This window comes from Mobula birostris, chromosome 25 (genome assembly GCF_030028105.1).
Source record: "Mobula birostris isolate sMobBir1 chromosome 25, sMobBir1.hap1, whole genome shotgun sequence".
Classification (NCBI taxonomy): domain Eukaryota; kingdom Metazoa; phylum Chordata; class Chondrichthyes; order Myliobatiformes; family Myliobatidae; genus Mobula; species Mobula birostris.
Genome location: NC_092394.1, coordinates 35,558,619 through 35,579,269, shown reverse-complemented (window position 1 = coordinate 35,579,269; position 20,651 = coordinate 35,558,619). Strand labels below are relative to the sequence as shown.

The 20,651-nt window shown below is 37.4% G+C and overlaps 1 protein-coding gene across 2 annotated transcripts in view; it reads left to right on the top strand.

The window, feature by feature from the left end:
* Window positions 1-20,651, top strand: part of tyw1 (tRNA-yW synthesizing protein 1 homolog (S. cerevisiae)) — a 204,278-nt gene that overhangs the window by 157,411 nt on the left and 26,216 nt on the right. For both annotated transcript variants that reach the window (XM_072243119.1, XM_072243121.1), the window contains one exon: window positions 13,120-13,230. In XM_072243119.1, coding sequence (XP_072099220.1) covers window positions 13,120-13,230 — 111 coding nt within the window. The remainder of the gene's footprint in view (window positions 1-13,119; window positions 13,231-20,651) is intronic.

The window sequence follows — 20,651 nt, the reverse complement described above, 5'->3', positions numbered from 1 at the left end:
AGCTGTTTTATCCATTTTTGGATCCAGGTTGTAATGACAGCTGGAACTGTGCTCCCTGTAGAACTCTTACTGAACATAGGTAATTGGTGACCAAGTATCGATGAAAAACACTATTGACAATTCTTTGCTGATGACTGACTGCATATGCCTCCAAGCTGAAGACAAAAATGATGCTGCATGACATGTTGAGTTTCTGAGCAGTTTGTTTTCTATTTGCCTCTTGTCCTTCCAATTCCTTAGCATGCAACTTAAAAATACCCATTAGCAAACAGATTCTGAGACAGGTCATGATTTTATTTGTAAATCTTAATTTGAGATATTGTAGGGCACAAAAGGTGATTCTGTGAGTAAATATAATTAAATATTTGTGAAATATACATCAGGGTAATTGTTAGCCAAACTGGAAAATCCAGTGTAATCTTTACTGTAAGATGTCTTGCGATGTGTATTGGTGATCTGGGAATAAAATTCCATGATTATGTCCTTTTTTTTTCATTCATTCCATTGTTCTTATGAATGCCTGCAAGGAAATGAATCTCAAGGTATTATGAGGGTAATATATACATACTTTAATAACAAATTTATTTTGACTTTGAAAACCATAAATGACTGATTGTTCTTTATCAGTATTTTTAATATTACTAAAGAGAGTGGAAGGTGAGTGAGTGTTCAGTGCCATCAGCCTGGGTTTGACCGGTTTCTCTCTCTCCCTCTCTCCCTCTCACCCTCTCACTCACTGCTGCCAGAGGAAGGTGCCTACCTATGACCGGTCTCTCACTCAATGCTGCTGGGATGGTGCAGGAGTCTTGAAGGTTTAATCGACGCAGTTTGTGGATTGGACTCTGTAGTTTATGTTTTGGTGTGTTTCTGTTTCTTGTTACTCCTTTTATTAATTGCTATTTTGTGCAATTTTGATTGGAGCAGACCAGCTCTGTAACCTGTAGTTAACGAACGGCACAGCACTAAATTGAATTGAATAAAACTGAATATTCCTAGATTGTTTCAGTGACACTGTGGTTTGAGGTTTTATATTCTGTGTTTCTCGCTCGATTTTTGCCGTTTGCGCAGTTTGTTCTTTTTTTTGTGTCTGTTGGGTGTTTGATGTTTTCTTAGAACAGCTTGCATGGTATTTCTTTGTTTTATGGCTGTCTGTAGGAAGACAAGTCTCAGGGTTGTATACTGCATACATACTTCGATAATAAATGTACTTTGAACCTTCTAATACCTCAACCCTCACTAATGTTCTTAACAAATTGTGTTCAAGGCATGGCAAATATACGTGTCTTTTCCGTATTTAATTCATAAGTTAAGGCTCAAAGGCCTGTACTGGAGCTTGAGGACTATCCATGTGGGGGTGGAGGAAGGGCTGGTGTTCTGCCGAGCATGCTGGTCATGCTGAGTTGGCTCCTGAATGTGTGACGACACTTGAGGGCTGCCCCCAGCACATCCTGTGGTACGTTGTTTGTTAATGCAGATGATGTATTTCACTGTATGCTTCCATGTACGCATGATAGAAAAATCTGAATCTGAATTTGGCTGTCTTAATGGACCTACCATCACTCAATATTCGTAACTTGGGTTTGCATTAGAAATATCACATGCTGTATATGTTTAAGAAATATTGCAATATAGAATATTAGTGTACTAGAAATTGACATACTAGCAATTAGCCAAGTTTTTTTTATTCCTGTTCACCAACTGATGAATCTTGGCTATAAGTGAAGGTGGAAATAGTTGAGATACCTAAATGCAACAAAATTGATAACATGGAGGCACTGGAAAAGATGGATGAACTTTTCACTCACCAGGACTAGATGAGATATATCCAAGGACTTTGAAAGGAGTATAGGAGAAAAAACATCTGGAGAATCTGGCCACAGTCTTTCAGTACTCTTTGAAGACAAGGGTGGTGACAGAAGACCAGAAGTCATCAAATGTTGCTACTTTGTTCAAAAGAGGAAGTAAGAATGTCCTTGGATTTTCTGGCGGTGTAGTGGCATCAGCACTGGACTTCGAGGCAAGTAGTCCTGAGTTCAAATTTGGCTAGGTCGCAGCCTGGGTAGCAGCAGTCATATCTTACCATGAAAACCCTATGGACAACTACACTATCTACAGGGTTGCCATGAGTCGACAACGACTCAATGGCACTCAACATCAACAAGGATGTCCAGCAACTACACGCTGATCAGTTTAACCCCAGTTTCCTTCAGTGATATGAAAAACAAAATTTACAAATATGATTATAAAAGCTACAACCATATAGAAGGGATGAGAATGCTCAAAGTAAACATGATCCCTTAAAAGGAAAGGAGAGTGAAATTGTGATAAAGGAATTGCAGAGACAATGGATATTTTATATCCGCCTTCACTCTGAAAGCTTATCGAAACATTGAATTGAAATCAAATTAATATTCATCTGAAGGAAACTGAATTAATTAGGGCAAACAGAAGAGATTCTGTAAATGCAGGAAATGCAAAACAACACACAAAATGCTGGAAGAACTCAGCAGGTCAGGCAGCATGTATAGAAATGAATAAGCAGTTGCTGTTTTGGGCCGAGACCCTTCTTCAGGATTAAGGCAAACCAGCTTAGGTTCATTCAGGGAAAATCATATTTAATTAATTTGGTAGAATTTTTTGTTCAGGTACCTGAATTGTTGAGGAGAATGCAGTTGAACGTGAACTTCTTCCAAACATGAAACCGGCTGATTGGCACGTGACGTAAAAGGGATGTTGGTAGCATGGATACACAGCAGTAATAGATGAAAGAGGGTTGTAGTGAATGGCTGCATTTCAGACTGGAGGAATGTGAATAGTGGTGTTCCCCAGAGACTGCCGTTTGGGCCATTGCTTTTGTTAAATCACCAAGATTTGGGAGCATAAGCTACAGTTTCTAAATATGTATATGTGACAGAACTTGGCAGTGAACTCTGCAGAAAACAGTGACAGATAGGGAAGACTAGAAATAGGCTGGTGGAATGGGAAGATGGATGGCCATAAAGTTTAATACAAGGAAATGTGAAATGATGTATTTTGTTAGAATGATAAAAGGCAGAATAGAATGAGGCGTCTGAAAAGGGCACCAAGTATATACAGTATTCACAAATCATTGAGAATGACAGGGCAGATTCAGACGGTGTTTAAACAGACAGATATATTTTGGAGTCTTATTGATGGAGGAAGAGTATCAAACGGGTAAGTTATGCTGAATCTCTGTAATATACTGCTCCAGTTTCAGTTGGAGTATTGTTTTAAGTTCTAGTTGTTACATTATGAAAAGGCTGTAAGAGTGTTAAAGAGGATCTGGAAACAATTTACTGTAATGTTCTTGGTTTAAAGGATTACAGACAGATTAATTGATTACAGAGGCCAGGACTGTTTCTTTAAATAAAAGGCTGAAGTGAAATTGAATAGAGATGGGTTTGGTCAGAGCATATAGTGTGAGGTTGTCCTTTTAAGGAGGGGTTGAAAACTTGTGATATCGGATGTCAAAAAAAATGGGAAGAAATTTTAGAATAATATGAGAAAATTATATTCTATGCAATTATAGTTGGAATATAGAATGCACTGCCTGCAGGTGATGTAGAGCTAGGTTCATTGTGGCATGCAAGAGGGAATTGGTCAAGGAAAATTTGGAAGACTCCAAGCACAGAACCAAGGTGGAACAATCGAGTTACTGTGGTAGAAAGCCTGTGCAGACATACAGTAAGACTGAATGATTTCTTTATGTGCTGTAACCATTCTATGATTCAAGGATAAGTAGCTGAATTGAAACCCTATCTGTAAAAAAATTTAATTCTCCTCTAGTATTTGTGAGCATTTATCAATCCCGCTGAATAACTGTAATGTTCAAACTGTAGATCAAATATCTGAGATAATTTTGCTTCCTTCAGTGATATGAAAAACAAAATTTACGAATATGATTATAAAAGCCACAGCCATATATAAAGGACAAAGATGCTCAAAATGAATGTGATCTCTTAAAGGCAAACTACCACTACTACTACTACTACTACTACTACTACTACTTCGACTCAGGCCTAGGGGGCCGGCATCAGGCACGATGAGGGACTCTTCACTTCTCCCTCTCCCTCATCAGTGTGTTCAGTTCATCTACATTAGCCGCGCCACTGTCTTCTAGGAGTGTGTTGACCATAGTCTTGGTCTTAAAGGCAAAGGAGGGTGAAATTGTGAGGGATAAAGGATTTGCTAAGGCAAAGGATATTTTGTATACCTGTCTTCACTCTGAAAAATGCAATAAAGGTCGAAGAAATATTGAGGAGCCAAGGCATGAATTGACAATGATGTAATAGATGATGTCACTATCTCACAGTTCCAATGACCTGGGTTTATTCCTGACCTTGGGTGTTGTCCATATGGAGTTTATATATTCTCCCACTGATACACATTTTCTCCAGGTGCTCCATTTCCCAAATACTTGTGTGTTAATAGGTTAATTAGCCATTGAACATTACCCAAAATGTAAGAGGATGGCAGTAGATTGGTGAGCCTATGGGAGAAAATAGCTTGTTGGGAAGTGTGTGGGAATAGGCTGGTGGAATGCTCTGAAAGCCAGCATAAATATGATGGGCAGAATAGTGTCATTGGTAGTATAAGAAAAATGATCAGAATCAGCTTTGTTATCACTGACATATGTTGTGAAATATGCTATTTTGTGGCAGCAATACAGTGCAGGATTTAAAAATTACTGTGTTACAATAAATAAATAAATAATGTGCAGTTGGGATAGTGTGTGTGTTCTTGGATTATTGTGAAATCTGATGGCACAGAGGGGATGAAGTGGTTTCTAAAATGTTGGGTGTGCGTCTTCAGCCTCCTGCACCTCCTCCATGATGGTAGTGATGAGAAGGCTTGTCCTGGATGGCGTGTGTCCTTAATGATGGATACTACCTTCTTGAGGAACCTAATATGAAACAAAACAAACCTAATGTAAAATGATCCAATTATGGTGATGAAATTTGGTTAATATTACTAATGACAAACAGTACAGAAAATCAAAGAAAGTAAAGCTCACAAATAATAAACACAAGAGGTTCTGCAGATGCTGGAAATCCAAAGCAGCACACAAAACATGCTGGAGGAACTCAGCAAGTCAGGCAGCATCTATGGAGGGCAATAAACAGTCTATGTTTTGGGCCAAGACCCTTCATCAAGACTGCAAAGGAAAGGGGGCAGAGGCGAGAGTAAGAATGTGTGGAAGGGAAAAGAGTACAAGCTGGCAAGCGAGAGGTGAGAGCAGGAGAGAGGGATGAATTAAGAAGCTGGGTGGGGATAGGTGAAAAAGATAAGGGACTGAAAAAGAAGGAATCTAATTGGAGAGGACAGTGGACGATAGAAGAAAGGGGAGGTGGAGGGGAACCAGAGGGAGGTGATAGGCAGGTGACAAATAGTAGCTTGCATTTGAGAACTCTGAGGGGTAGGTGCAGGGGAGGTAAATGTGTTAGTTAAGATCTTCTGAATACACCTTGGTTTCTGGCAGATTGAAAGAAAACAACTGCAACATCACTGCTCAGGAAAGAGAGAGAGAGTAACAGACCTGTTGATATCAAACACCAGGATGCTGGGTGGGATATCTGGATACTTAAAGGTTAGGCCAAAAGATTGTGACAAGAGAAGTGACTTCTGTCTATAACTCCCTGGATGTTGAAATGTGAAATATGAAGGAAAAATTAAAGGTGAAAGTATTATGGATTCAGCATCTTTAACCGACTTGGCAATTTATCTACTTTTGATGTATATCAATGATGTTGCACAGGAAGAGATGCTGAATTTCTGACTACAATTTTCCAGATTTCCAGTTACAGGCGGGAGGATTAGATTACAGTTGTATCACAGTAGGTAGTTATTTGATGCCAGCTAATTGAATGTTGATGGATAATAAGTTAGCAGCACAATATTCATGCCTTTTAGAGCAACACAAATTAATTATAGCCAGTGTGGCTTTGTTAAAGGAGGGACATAAGACCATTAGACATATGAGCAGAAGTCCTTCTGCAGACTCTTTCCTTCTTCAACACAACCTGTCCCTCTTTGTATTGGTCTAAATTATCATGTCTGTTAACTGAGTTGAATTTTTTGAGGCTGTAACAAGTCATGTTGATAAACACTGCTGGTGTGAAACAGATATTGTGGATTTAGGTAGGTTTATGCAGACAACTCAGCCATTTTGGATCAAAGTTATAAATCATAGGTACCTTAAAAGCTCTAACCATCTCAAAAGTTTTTTTTAACAGTATTGACTATTTGATGGAACTGTGCTTGGCAAGCAAAAGTTATCTTAGCCTATAAAGGGAATTTATTTTCTACATTTGTCACACTCTTTATGAAACATTATACCTAATTGGACCATATCTTGCACAAATTTCACATTAATCAAAGAGAAATGCTGTCCTGGTTAAAAGTTGTACCACCCTATGACATATCTTATTTATTGTTCTTAAATAGGACAATAGCTTAGAACAGTATGCAGCCAGATAATAGTTGGTCTAATTAAAACAGAAGAAAAATGTAACAAATGTTTTACTTAAGGAAACCTTGGACATTGTAACTACAGCTAGGAAAATGAATAGTGTAAACTTTGCTTACACCAGTGAGCTAATTGGCCATTTTGTAGCATGTGTAAGCACTATGATAAATCAGTACAGCAGTGATTCAGAATTTCCAAGAATAAATTCTGTGAAATACTGTTCATTATTTGGTTTGAGTTGATATTATTGTTTTAAAGAAGAATTGAGAAAAGATTAATCTTTTTTTAAGATTTAATTCTTAATCCATTTCAAAGTTTGAGTTGACACCTAACATCCACTTTACTGACTTAAAATGGACTTTGCATTTTGGACTTGGACTGTTCTTTCCTCCATACCTCCGGTTGTTTTTCTATTAAAGTGCATGCCCCAAATTTTAAAGATCACTTAGCTCTAGTCACCTAATTTTTCACATTAATTTCCATAATGCTATTTTTATGTGTTAGGATTATGTACCCAGTCGTCACTACATTTAATTTAAGCCAGCATTTTTTTATACAGAGGTGCCAATGAGAGATGAGAAAAATATTGTTTTTCGTCATGGGATAAGTTGTATCATTAATAATACATTATGATATATGGAAAGGTGCTGATGAGAACTTACTTTTTGAATCTATCACCTTGGAATTTATTAGTTTAATAACAAAGTTATCAATTTAATGTGGTTTGAGCAATGTAGATGTTATACTAAGATTGAAATCTTAATTAATATGACCTACGGTGCAAATATAGTTGGCTTAAAAATCTGATACCAATTAAAAATGTTCATTTGGCTGGAAGATATCTGTGTCAATGAGCTTTGTTAAAAATCTAACATTGATTGAAGGGGGATTATTGAATTGGGAAGTGCCTAGAGTTGAACTCAGCGCAGCAGACCAAGTGATGATGAGAAAAGATGGCTAAAAAATCAGTGGTGTTCATGCAGGGAAACTATTGAAAAAGACTGCTGGTTGATGAGCTTTAGCAAAGCTAATCGGTATTCATCGTTCTTCATTCTTATACTTAATGTCTCTGAGAAAGCTTGGAATCTGTAAAATATCAATTTATTATATTTACTAAATAGATAAGGAAAGTGGCTAATTAAACTCTGGGTTATGAATTTAATTTCAAATTTCTACAGATGTACCGTGGAGAGCATTTCAACTGGCTGCATCGCCATCTGTATGGTGGTGTGGGGGTGGGGGGTGTTGCTACTGTACTGGATCGAAATTAGCTGCACAGAGGTGTAAACTTAGTCAGCTCCCTCATGGGCACTAGGCTACATAGTACCTGGGACATCTTCAGGGAGTGATGTCTCAGAAAAGTGGCATCCATCATAAGGACCCCCACCACCCAGGTCATACCTCATTCTCTTTGCTACCATCAGGAAGGAGGTACAGGAGCCTGAAGGCACACACTCAATGATTCAGGAGCAGCCTCTTCCCTTCTACCATCCGATTTCTGAATGGACACCCATGAACACTACCTTTTTACTTTTTTATTTCTATTTTTGGACTACTTACGTATTTAATATATATGTACTTGATGTAATTCATTTTTTCCCTTTATTATGTATTGCATTGTATTGCTGCTGCAAAGATGACAAATTTCATGATGTATACCAGTGATATTAAATCTGATTTTGATTCAAGTTTGATTTTAGAATTAAATTCAGTAAGAACAACAGCTTTCATATTACCACATTGTTTTAAATAATATTCCATTTAAGCACAATATTTTCCACTGTTTATTTGATTCTTGTTTCTTTGTTACGTGTGCATACTTTGTAACAAAGTAACGGAAGTGACTATTATTTCAGTTGCAATAAGCAAGTGCTCATAGAAGATACAAGGTTAGGATTAGAGGAGCATTTCAGTGGAAACAACTATAACTTCATTTCTTTGTCTTTTGTCACAATTTTATTTGATGGCATATTTTTTGAAATGAATAATTTAGTTCTGGTCTCTTGTGGATTAATGTTAGGAAATGTGGCATTTTGTTATATATTAATTTATAGATCGTGCATGGATTTGGCAATTTTGAATAGTGTACTGAAGAATTTTTTGGTTTTGTTTTTATATGGATTTGATTTCAGGAGTTATTTTACTGTCAATGTGCTGTCTGGTGGCATGATCACTATATTTGCACGTTCAGATTCAAGCCCTCACAGAAGTCAGTGACTAAATATTGATTATAGTTGTTTGCATAAGAATGGTTAGCAAGTGTTTTGCTTAAGAGCTGAAAAATTGAATATCAAAAAGCAGAATATGCCTTGTACCAGTGAAAAGGTTGTAAAAACATTCAAAGGCCTTTTCCATGAGGTTCCTCTGATTCAGCTCTAGGGGAGCTTGAAACTGATGTTCTATTAAGGAAACTGCTTCTGATCAGACATGCTGCCCAAAATACACTTTTGGTAGGCTTTGTGATTTTGTTAGCTAGCTAAAATTTAGCAGTGGTCCTTGTCACACATTGGGTCTTTAATCCTTGTTAGGCCTACGCTTTCTTGACTTGGGTAGCTAGAATATGCATTTAAGTGAAGATATACATTTAAGCTGTGTGACAAAAGGATTTGGGACCTGAATATTAATTCTGTTTCTGTTTCACTGATGCTTCCTGATCTGCAGAGTACTTCCAGCATTTTCTTTTTTTTTCATTTTTAAATCTTTTGATTAATTATTATTGAAAATCAACAAAAAATACATTAAAGTAGTCAAATCAACATATCAATATGTACAATAAGAGTTAAACTATCAAATAACTGATTAACCAAGCTAAACAGTATATCAATAATAATAAGAAAAAACAAGATGTTAAAACTTTTTTTTGGAAAAAAGAAAGAAGGAAAAAAGAACCCCTACTAACTAAAACAAAAAAAAACCTACCAACCGAAAAAAAATGAGAAAAAAAAACCCATTGGGAGCACAACCCCGGAGCTATACGCCGTACAAGCCTCCAGCAGCATTTTCAATTTTACTTTAGTATATATTCTTTGTTGGCTGAACAGAGCTCTGCTTGAGTAGGTTTCTTAGTTTAATTTGATGTTTATTAAATAAAAATGAACCCACTTACCTCCTTGCCTTTAAGGATATATTTGACAGAGTGTCAATGAGCATTCAACAGACCATTTCCTTAGATGGCAGATTTGCCATAGAAGGAGCGATCACGTTGACTAGGTGTATTTTCTCTGGAGTTTAGAGAAACAATAGATGATCACATTGAAACACAGGACTTTGGAGTGGGTGGATGTTTTCCCTCACTGAGGAAAGTACGAACTGTAGTACAGTCTTATAAGGGGAAGACAATTTAAACTGAAAGTGAGTCTGCATTCATTATTAAGGACCCCCATCACCTAGAACATTCCCTCTTCTCATTGTTACTGTCAGGAAGGAGGTACAGAAGCCTGAAGGCACACACTCAGTGATTCAGGAACAGTTTCTTCCCCTCTGCCATATGATTCCTAAATGGACATTGAACCCATGAACACTACCTTATTACTTTTTTATTTCTATTTTTGCACTACTTACATATTTGTTTTTGTACTATTTTTAATTTAACTATTTAATACATATATGTATTTACTGTTATTGGTTTACTTATTTTTCCCCTATATTATCACGTATTGCATTGTACAGCTGTTACTTAAGTTAACAAATTTCATGACATATGCTGGTGATATTAAACCTGATTCAGATTCTGAATGAGAAATTCCTCACTCAAAGTTAGTTGAATCATGAGAATTCTGAGCCCTGGAGGGTGGTGGAGTTGCGTTCATTCAGATAGAAGTCAATGTTTTCTAGATATTGAGTGGACCCAAGGATAAAAGGATACTGCAGGAAAATAGAATTGATGTAGCAGATTAGCCATAATCTTGAAAAACAGCAGTACATACTCAAAGGACCAAAAAGCCTACACCAGCCTAATCCTTGTTGCAAGTTCCTTTTAGGCTTAGTAGCACTGGAGAACATTTTGCACACAGTCTTTCTATTCCACACATACCTGAAAGGCTAGAATAAACGAAGTACTGCAATAAATACCTCCCAAAATGGTGACCTCTAGAATTGAGAAGGTCAAGTGCAGTAGAATCTGGGAGCACCATCACTCACAAGTTCTCTTCCGTCCTGACCTAGAGGTTTTTTATGCTGGGTCTAGATTCTACAAATTCCTACCTGGCAGCATTGTTGGACTACCTTCGCTAAAAAGACCACAACAATTCAAGAAGATTGTTGACACCATCTTCTCTTGGGCAGTTTGGGATAGGTAATAAATACATACTTGCCCACAATCCAGAAGTATATAAACAGAAACCTTCAATTGTGTGTGTTCACTATCATAACCTTGTACAACGCCATTTCCATTTATCCGAATTCTCAGTGAAATTACTTAGTTGTCTAAATACAGTAACATTGGTAGTAAATCAGCATGCTGAATATGGATGAATAGAGGAATATTCATTGAATAGTACATGAATTTTCCTATTATGAAACAATTCAATGCATTTTTTTCTTTTTAGCAATATCTAAACACTTCGAAAGCTTCAGTTCTATTCTGGTTATGTCATTGAAAGTCCTACCTACCTTTCACAATTGTTCTTGTTTTAAAAGCCTCAAAAGTTAGAGTAATTGTAATTTGTTAAAATTGAACTGTGGTTTCTTCACTTTTTCCAAACTGTTACTAAACAATGTATAATTTTTCTTCTCATTCTTCGAATAAACGGTTCAGCCTACATTTTTCACCTTTCATTTAATATAAGATCACTCCCATTAAATTGACTCTGTCCTTTGTTTATTTCTAGTTTGCTTTCTGGGTAAGATGACCTTATTCTAATGTCCCCTGCAGGTTTTGATATTATACCAAAATCAGAGAGATGGAACATCATTGGCTCATAGACGAATGCTTTTTACATCTCATGCATTTTCCTGCCATTTTCACCTATCTATTCCATACTGCCATGATTCCTTTAGCACATTATCTAACACGACTGGAAGCTATTGCAAGGTTGGCGCAAACTTGAAAACAATAAAGATGGAAACTTTTTGGGAGGCAAAATGAAAATAGGAAGTAGATTAACAGGATTTATTGTAGAATAGTATAAAAATATGATTGAATATGAGAAGAGTTGGAGCTGATTATTGGACATAGAAAGCCTAGACTTCATATGACAAATACCACTAATGAAATTCTCTTTTTTAAAAATTTACAATTCTGTTTAATATGGAAATACTATTTACGAGTTATAGTACAAGGCACCCAATGTAAAAATGCTTTTGTAGCAGCTAATTTGATTACTTGAAAGAGACAATAAAAATTTTACTCGACTCTTCTCAAACTTTACAAACATGTATGAGTGATATAGTAATCAAATTGGAGTAGTGATCTATGGTCGGGCATTGTAATATATTGTTAACATAAAGTTGAGGTAAACATTGAACTTGGCACAGAAGGAGTCTGAGGCTCATATTGCTTTCACTTCAAGTGAGGATGCAATGTCTCTCTGTGTCTGACCTACCCCCAACCTATGTTATCTTCTCCAATATCAGATTTACCACCCACAGTCTGAAAGACGTTCCGGTTGGTAGGTTAATCGGTGATTGTAAATTGATCCATGTATAGGGTAAGGTTAAATTGAAATTTTGCTGTGCGGCATGGCTGGAAGGGCCTACTCAGTAAAAAAAAATTAAAATAAAATTCTTCTGATCACCTGATCTTTTCCAATTCTCTGTAGATATCGAGGCCTGTATTCTAGATGTAACACTGATTATCATATAGAAAACAAAATCAGCCGCGGTATTCAAATCCTTTTGATAAAATACAACTTTGTCATGTTAGTTAAGCCTGGATTCTCCTGGTGTAAAGCTTAAAAACTTGGCTGCTTTCTTCTTCCTTTTACTGATTACTGACTCAGTAGCATCCTAAATCTCCACATGGATTCTCCAATTTTCTCAGCATTGCCCGATATTTTTATAACCAGCGCTAAGTGTTTCTCTAATCTGTTGTTATGCATGTCCCGTCTTAACTCCAAGAAAATTCGAGCCGAATTCTGTTAGCCTACTGCTTTAAGTTTTATATTTGGTGAAATGTAAATAAGTTTAAGTGAAGATGTGGAGAAAAAAAACACCTGTACGTGAGATTTCAATTTTGTTGAATTTATTGATATTGGAGGCATCGTTTTCTGCCATTTGTTCCATTTTCCACTCCATAAAGTCTTATTGGTCTTGTTAATGAAAAACACAGGTCAAAAGTTCAGATGGTCAAACAGTAATCACAATTTTTAAAAATTCTGATGGCAGCAGTTTCACAGACCAAAATAATTTGAACTTCCTTGTCTCAATAATCCAAATGTTGTGAATAGTTTTTCCGAGAAAATGTCTTATAAATCTGAGCAGTTCTATCTAACAGCATGTAAGTCAAAATGGGTGAGCTCCCACTGCTTCACACCCATGCAGTGCATCTTTTTACCTATCACAGATTTGCATATTAACAGAAACGTACATTTATTTCACACTGTAGGGCATTTCAAAAACAAATTTGCCAGAATAAGATCAACAAATTTATAGAAAATTGTGATCTGATTTAATTATACTTTGTTTTCTTGCAGAAGCAACGCACAGTGTATAGGTTAACTTTGGTAAAGGCTTGGAATGTGGATGAACTTCGATCGTATGCTGATCTGATAGAAGTTGGGAAACCCGACTTCATCGAAATTAAAGTAAGTCTGAGTATTAGTTTATTAGCAAAAAAGTATTGCCATATGCTCCTGCTTCTTCAGGGTTAATGCTTTACAATTAAAATAATTAAAGGAAAGCATGTTTATTCTTCCCGGTGGAAAGCTGGTGAAAATCCTTTCACAATTAGGTTAATAAACCCTGAAATATTAAAATCTTAAAAGAAAACTGCTTTTGTCTTCCTTTTCAAGGTATTACAGAAAAATGAAGAGTCTGACAAAGGTCCTGAGACCATAAGACATAGGAGCAGAATTAGGCCATTCGGCCCATCGTGCCTACACCGCCATGGCTGAGTTATTATCTTCTCACCCCCATTCTCCCCTTAACCTTGACTGACTAATTAAGAGCCTGTCAATCTCCACTTTAAATATATCCAATGACTTGGCCTCCACAGCTATCTGTGGCAATTTATTCCACAGTTTCACTGCCTTCTGGGTAAAGAAACTCCTCCTCATGTCTATTCTAAGTAGATGCCCCTCTATTCTGAGACTGTGCCCTCTGGCCCTAGACTTCCCCACTATAGGAAACATTAGTATGTTTCCAGCAATTTCTTTGTTTATTTCATGTTTCTGGCAAGTCCAGGTCTTTATTTGATTTTTCTGAGGAATAAATGCCTTCCCATTTCTCCAACGAAGTACAGAAATTGTCCTACCATTAACAATTTATTCTTCACAGTGAATATAAACTAATGGGTTGAAAGCTTTTGCAAGTTTATAACCTTAATCTACACTGATTTCATATAATGTCATTGTGTTACGTACCCCGTAACTGGGTTGCCAAACCAGCAGAAATGGATCACTCAGTTGGAGTCTGGATTATTAGAACTAAGAAAGTTTTATTAAAGAAACAAGCAACACAGTAATCGAAAGGATAATAAATGCAACAACTCAGCAATGATAAACACACATGTGCACAGAATTAAGATAACAGGATCAATCAGCTCTATCGTTGTCTAGGGGTAAATGACCAATTTCAAAGTGACACAAAAGTCCAGTTCAATTTAGCTCAGTTCGCAGTAATCGTTGCCATGGCGATGGACAGCGTGGGGGGAGGGAGAGAGAGAACAAGAACGAATGATCATTCAAAACAGCTTCCACTCACAGACCTGCGATATTGCTCACAAGCAGCTTTTGGGCGGGTCCTTTGTGATGTCACCTGAGGTCACCGACTGTGACCCCTCCTCCAGATGCGGTCAATCCTCTGCAGTGAACCCGGCACCCAAGCAAGGGCGGACACACACCGGGTTCCCGCTGATCGTACCTTTCCACCCTGTGCGTTTAAGGCTGATCCCCCGATCAGCCGTCCAAGAGCTTCCCACTGACTTGTGAGAGGCGCACCGCTTCCAGGGTCTCGTTACCTCGGGGTGTCGTGTGTGTTGCCTTAGCGAACCTGTCCCTTTTTATCCCCCTGCTGGGGTATCGCCTGTCCATCACTTCAAACAGTTCAGGGTTCAAAGGGGGAGCCGATCTTGACAATACCCAGACTGATAGCTCCTTCATTAACACCTCCAAATGCTGCTTCACTGTGTGCCTTATCTCTCCCTCCCCTGAGGACAGGTGGCAGACCAACTGCTGATCACACAGGACAGCTAACATCTATGTGTATTCTTGTCACAATTGTTACATGCTTGCAAAATTCCTTGTAGCTGAGATAATAGAAATATGAAGAATTTATAAATTGATACTAATGTTGCAGCAGAGGTGATTTTTAATGTTGTAGCTACATAACAGAAAGTCTATTTGCCAATGCTGTATCACTATAAAACCCATATAAGAAACAAACAAAGTAATATGTTCTGCAAATTTTTAATTGTCAGCTCATATTTTTGCTGTGTGGTGCTTGCTGTCAATATTTACTAACTACTCTGGTACCTCAATGGGTCAAATGTACCTGATCCAAATCAGTATGACTTCTTTGGTATCTCAAAGTCCTATATAGTTTGTGGGCCTCAAGCAACACAATGACATCACGAGGTGGTCCAGAAATATTTTCATCCATGGAATTCCTCTGGAAAGCTGGGCAGGAGGCTTGGCTGGCCTCAAGCTTTGCAGTCTGTCATAGTTATCCAGGGTGTACAGTGCTTCTGGATCTCCCTGACATTTAGATATTTTTAAAAAATTAAATGTAAACATATTGAATTTAAAGTAAATCCAAGTCTGCAAGAAGTTATGGACCTTATATTGTTGATTTAAAAAAAACCTGTAACTTTGAATAGACTTGCAGGTGCTATCCCAGACCTGGTGCAGGCTCCAAGAGCAGTTTCCCATCACCGAGTGATGAGGAATCTCAGCAAGCTCCTGTTCAATCATTGTATTTTGTATAGGGTATGGCAATGGAGTTGCTGTCATTTGTCAACTAGCAAGATTGGAAATTCCACACTGGGCGAACCTGAACTCTTTGTACTTAGTTGGTAAATGGCAGTACTTAACGGCACTAATTGTCTGGGTTATAGAAACATAGAAACATAGAAAATAAGTGCAGGAGTAGGCCATTCGGCCCTTCGAGCCTGCACCGCCATTTATTATGATCATGGCTGATCATCCAACTCAGAACCCTGCACCAGCCTTCCCTCCATACCCTCTGATCCCCCTAGCCACAAGGGCCATATCTAACTCCCTCTTAAATATAGCCAATGAACTGGCCTCAACTGTTTCCTGTGGCAGAGAGTTCCACAGATTCACCACTCTCTGTGTGAAGAAGTTTTTCCTAATCTCAGTCCTAAAAGGCTTTGCCTTTATCCTCAAACCGTGACCCCTTGTTCTGGACTTCCCCAACATCGGGATCAATCTTCCTGCATCTAGCCTGTCCAATCCCTTTAGGATTTTATATGTTTCAATCAGATCTCCCCTCAATCTTCTAAATTCCAACGAGTACAAGCCTAGTTCATCCAGTCTTTCTTCATATGAAAGTCCTGCCATCCCAGGAATCAATCTGGTGAACCTTCTTTGTACTCCCTCTATGGCAAGGATGTCTTTCCTCAGATTAGGGGACCAAAACTGCAAATGCTAGACAATAACTGACATTATTGAAAGGGAAGGGAAAATATTGAACAGACCTGAGTGTTTTCTTAGAAAAGAGTAGACTTAGGTGATCTGCTCAAGATCTTTAAAGTTATGAATGGGATGGTATGGAGAAAATGCTTCCATGTGGAAGAATCGATAAACTAGGGATATGAGTATACCAAAAGTAAATGCAAGAATAATACAAGAGAACATTCTAAAAGCATTATTCTTTTTTACTACTGGTTATTAAATCATTATTTCAAATAAACATATGCATTTGAGTCTCATTTATTTAAAGAAAGTATTAATTCAGATCATTGTACTTTAAAAATGCCATTCTCTTTAAAGAGTGATAAATACAATCTTACAATTACAAAGAATGAAAAATAGTTCCATTCCTGCTGCTGCCTGTTAGGAGTTTGAATGTTCTCCCCGTGGCCACGTGGGTTTCCTCCCACGGACCAAAGGTGTACTGGTTGGTGGGTTAATTGGTCATTGTAAATTGTCCTATAAATCAGGGGAGCCAGAAGGTCCCATTCTGTGCTGTATCTCAATAAATAAATAACTAAATATGATTCTGAATTACTCATTTAAATTGGAGAAACCACAACCAATTCAATGAATTGACATCTGGCTGTGCTGTACTTTTTCTATGGTTTCTATGAGCTATTAACATTTCTCTAACTTCTCTGGTGGCACGGTGCAAAGACAATAACCTATCCCTCAACGTCAGCAAGACGAAGGAATTGGTTGTTGACTTCAGAAGGAGTAGCGGACCACACAACCCCATTTACATCGGTGGTGTACAAGTAGAACAGGTCAAAAGCTTTAAGTTCCTCAGGGTCAATATCACAAATGATCTGACTTGGTCCAACCAAGCAGAGTCCACTGCCAAGAAGGCCCACCAGTGCCTTTACTTTCTGAGAAAGCTAAAGAAATTTGGCCTGTGCCCTAAAACCCTCACTAATTTTTATAGATGCACCATAGAAAACATTCTTCTAGGGTGCATCACAACCTGGTATGGAAGTTGTCCTGTCCAAGACCAGAAGAAGCTGCAGAAGATCGTGAACACAGCCCAGCACATCACACAAACCAATCTTCCGTCCGTGGACTCACTTTACACCACACGCTATCGGAGCAGTGCTGCCAGGATAATCAAGGACATGACCCACCCAGCCAACACACTTTTCGTCCCTCTTCCCTCCAGGAGAAGGCTCAGGAGCTTGAAGACTCGTACAGCCAGATTTGGGAACAGCTTCTTTCCAACTGTGGTAAGACTGCTGAACAGATCCTGACCCAGATCTGGGCCGTACCCTCCAAATATCCGGACCTGCCTCTCGGTTTTTTTGCACTACCTTACCTTCCCTTTTCTATTTTCTATTTATGATTTATAATTAAAATTTTTATTATGTACTATCGATTTGTACTCCAGGGAGTGTGAAGTACAGAATCAAATATCGCTGTGATGATTGTACGCTCTAATACCAATTGTTTGGCGATAATAAAGTATAAAGTATAAATTATTGCCAGGATTTGAATCTGGTTTGTGATGTGAGTAAAATTTTTAAGGACAGTTCTAAATCCATAATCTTAAATTAATTGTACGTTATGTTCAATGCTTAACCCCTTCTGGGTTTATATTGAGTCACTTCAGTAGATAACAGAGGCTCCAAGGCAAAATCTAATAGATTACAGAACTTCCTGCACCAAATTGTAAAATTATTGCTAAAAGGAAAACATATGGCGTGCGTATTTGGTTTCTGGTTCTCTATTATTTCGAGCTGTAAAAGAATATTTGGGCATAGGTTATCTAATTCTGATTTGAAATAATGGAATACTACTTTAAATTTGAGAGCACATTAGAAAACAATCATTAATCTTTCTTTACATTGCTTCATTGTAGTGTTCGCCTGTGGATTATTTCCCAAATTGTTGAAATGGAAAGCAATTTTTGTGATTTATATACTGTTTTGAAATGACAAATACTATTATTTTTGAACACCATTATAGTTATGTCATTTTCCTTTGAGAAATCTAATAATGAACTTTTCTTTTAAAATGGATGTTATAATCTCTTTGTACATTCTTTTAAATACATGGAATTTTAAAAATTGAGATTGGTGTGAAAAGGGCATTGTTTGTCTTTAGACTCATCCCTTCTGAACCTTAATGAGGAGATGTATAATTATCTATCCTCAATGTTGTCAGTACAGTGGATTCCGGCTAACTGGACCATCGGTTAATTGGAGCACCCGCTTATTTGGGACAACTCTTAAAGAAGAAAAACGAATTGAGAAAATTGCTGGGATTCCCTTAATTTATTTGGGATACTATGCCATTTACTTGGGGCAGGAGACTGTTGCTGAACAGTTTCTAGGTAGAGTTGGCTGCGTGCATGTTGTGTGGCCATTGGACACTACACTGTGCTCTGAGTGAACAGTTTTTAAATAGCGTCAGTTGCAAGTGTTTGTGTCCAAAGGACAGTGATTTCTGTCACTGATTGGTGAGAAATAAGCAGTACAACTATTCCGAACTGTTTTGCTCACTGTGGTTTCAAGGGTTCATGCTTGGAAGTGCCAGAAACTGCTGGAAGTGAAAATGTTCACTACGTCAACAAGTTAGGAACTGCAAAGAATTTGAAGTTATTGACGATCATCTTGAATATTACTATGTTACACCAATGTCCTTGAGCGGAAAATCCTATGAAAGGTAGTGTACGCGGCCTAGTACATCACGGATAAAACACGCCCAACCGTTGAGCACATCTACATGAATTGTTACCGTAGAAACGCAGCATTCATCATCAAAGATCCGCACCACCTAGGCCATAGTCTTTTCTTGCTGTTGCCATCAGGTAGCAGGTACAAGTGCTCCAGGACTCTCACCACCACTTTCAAGATCAGTTACTACCCCTCAGCAATTAGGCTCTTGAACAAAAGGGTCTGATGGTCCTACACTCAGATAAGGACACTTAATTGTTATTTTATGCTCGTTATTTATTGCTATTTATTTATGTCTGCACTTGCACGGTTTGTTGTCTATTGATCCTATTTACAGTTAGTATTCTGTTAATTTGCTAAGTATGCTTGCAGAAAAAGAATCTCAGGGTTGTATGTGGTGACGTGTATGTACTCTGATAATAAATTTTATTTTAAATTTTGAACTTTGAAAATGAAGATTCGGAGGATGCAATCATCTAAAGCAGTGTATGAGGGCAGTCCATTATCTGCACTAGGTGTCTGCATTGAATCTGTTCATTAGGTACACTGAATAAATTCCTCTACATATAACTATTAGGAACTAACATAGTTTTATAGTATATGGTACTATTGATAGTGTTCTAATTTGTTCTGTATTCTACTTAAATGCATATTTGTTACTCAGTTTGTCCTTTTTATACAGTTTTAACTATTTCCATGAAACTTTGGCTAATTAAGACAGCCCCTTTAATTGAGCCAAAATGTACTGGTCCAATTGTGTCCCAATTAACTGGAATCCACCGAGTTATAGTTTTGAAAATTGGTATCCTTTAAGCAGCCTGCATCCTGCAGATCCCATATTATGTTTTGTTTACTGTGAAATTTTCTTTGATTATGTATATTTCTGTAAATGCTTACTTTTTGAAATAGATTATTCACAATTATATTCTTTCTGCTTGTCCTACCAATTAACTATTTTACCAAATAGTCACTGAAGAAGGCAAAATTAGTACTACTTTTGCTGATGTTTTCTCTATTTACCATGTCAGTAATTAAAATTGGCAGGGTGTGAGAAATTTGTTTTTTGTTCTGACTAAAAGCCTTAAAGAACCTAGAACTAATCTACTTTTCTAATAATTGCAGTTGTGCACTTCCCTTGGGAGTAAAGCTGAAAATAGCTGAGGATCGGTAACCAAATATGTGTGATACATTTTTCTTATCAGCTATAATAGTGCCAGCAGAAGAATTGATACCTGGAACATTTGAGTATCTGTTCTATAATTTACATCTTCAAAAGATGTTTTGGTTCATTAGTAGGAACATCATTGGCATCTTTATAAATGTAATTCATCACTTTGGAGTATGGGACTTTTTATTAAAGTTACACACTTTTAGATAGTGAACTTTATTTGAGTAGTCCAGATAATGTCAAATAACTTGAAATATAAGTGCTGCTTCTGAACTCATAAAATTGGATAATTATCTTTAGATAATTAATTGATAATTTAAATATTACATATTACTGAGCTTTTTTTTGTTTAGATATACAGCTATTTTGAATCAATTGCAAATAGTTTAGATTCAGATTCCTAAAGTGCAAAGTTGATGCTGTTGAGGCTTTCTGTTGGTCGAGGTTGACCGTAAATGTTGCTTCCTAGTTGTCTATGTGATACGCAAGCCAGGGCAGTACGATATGGAGAGCAA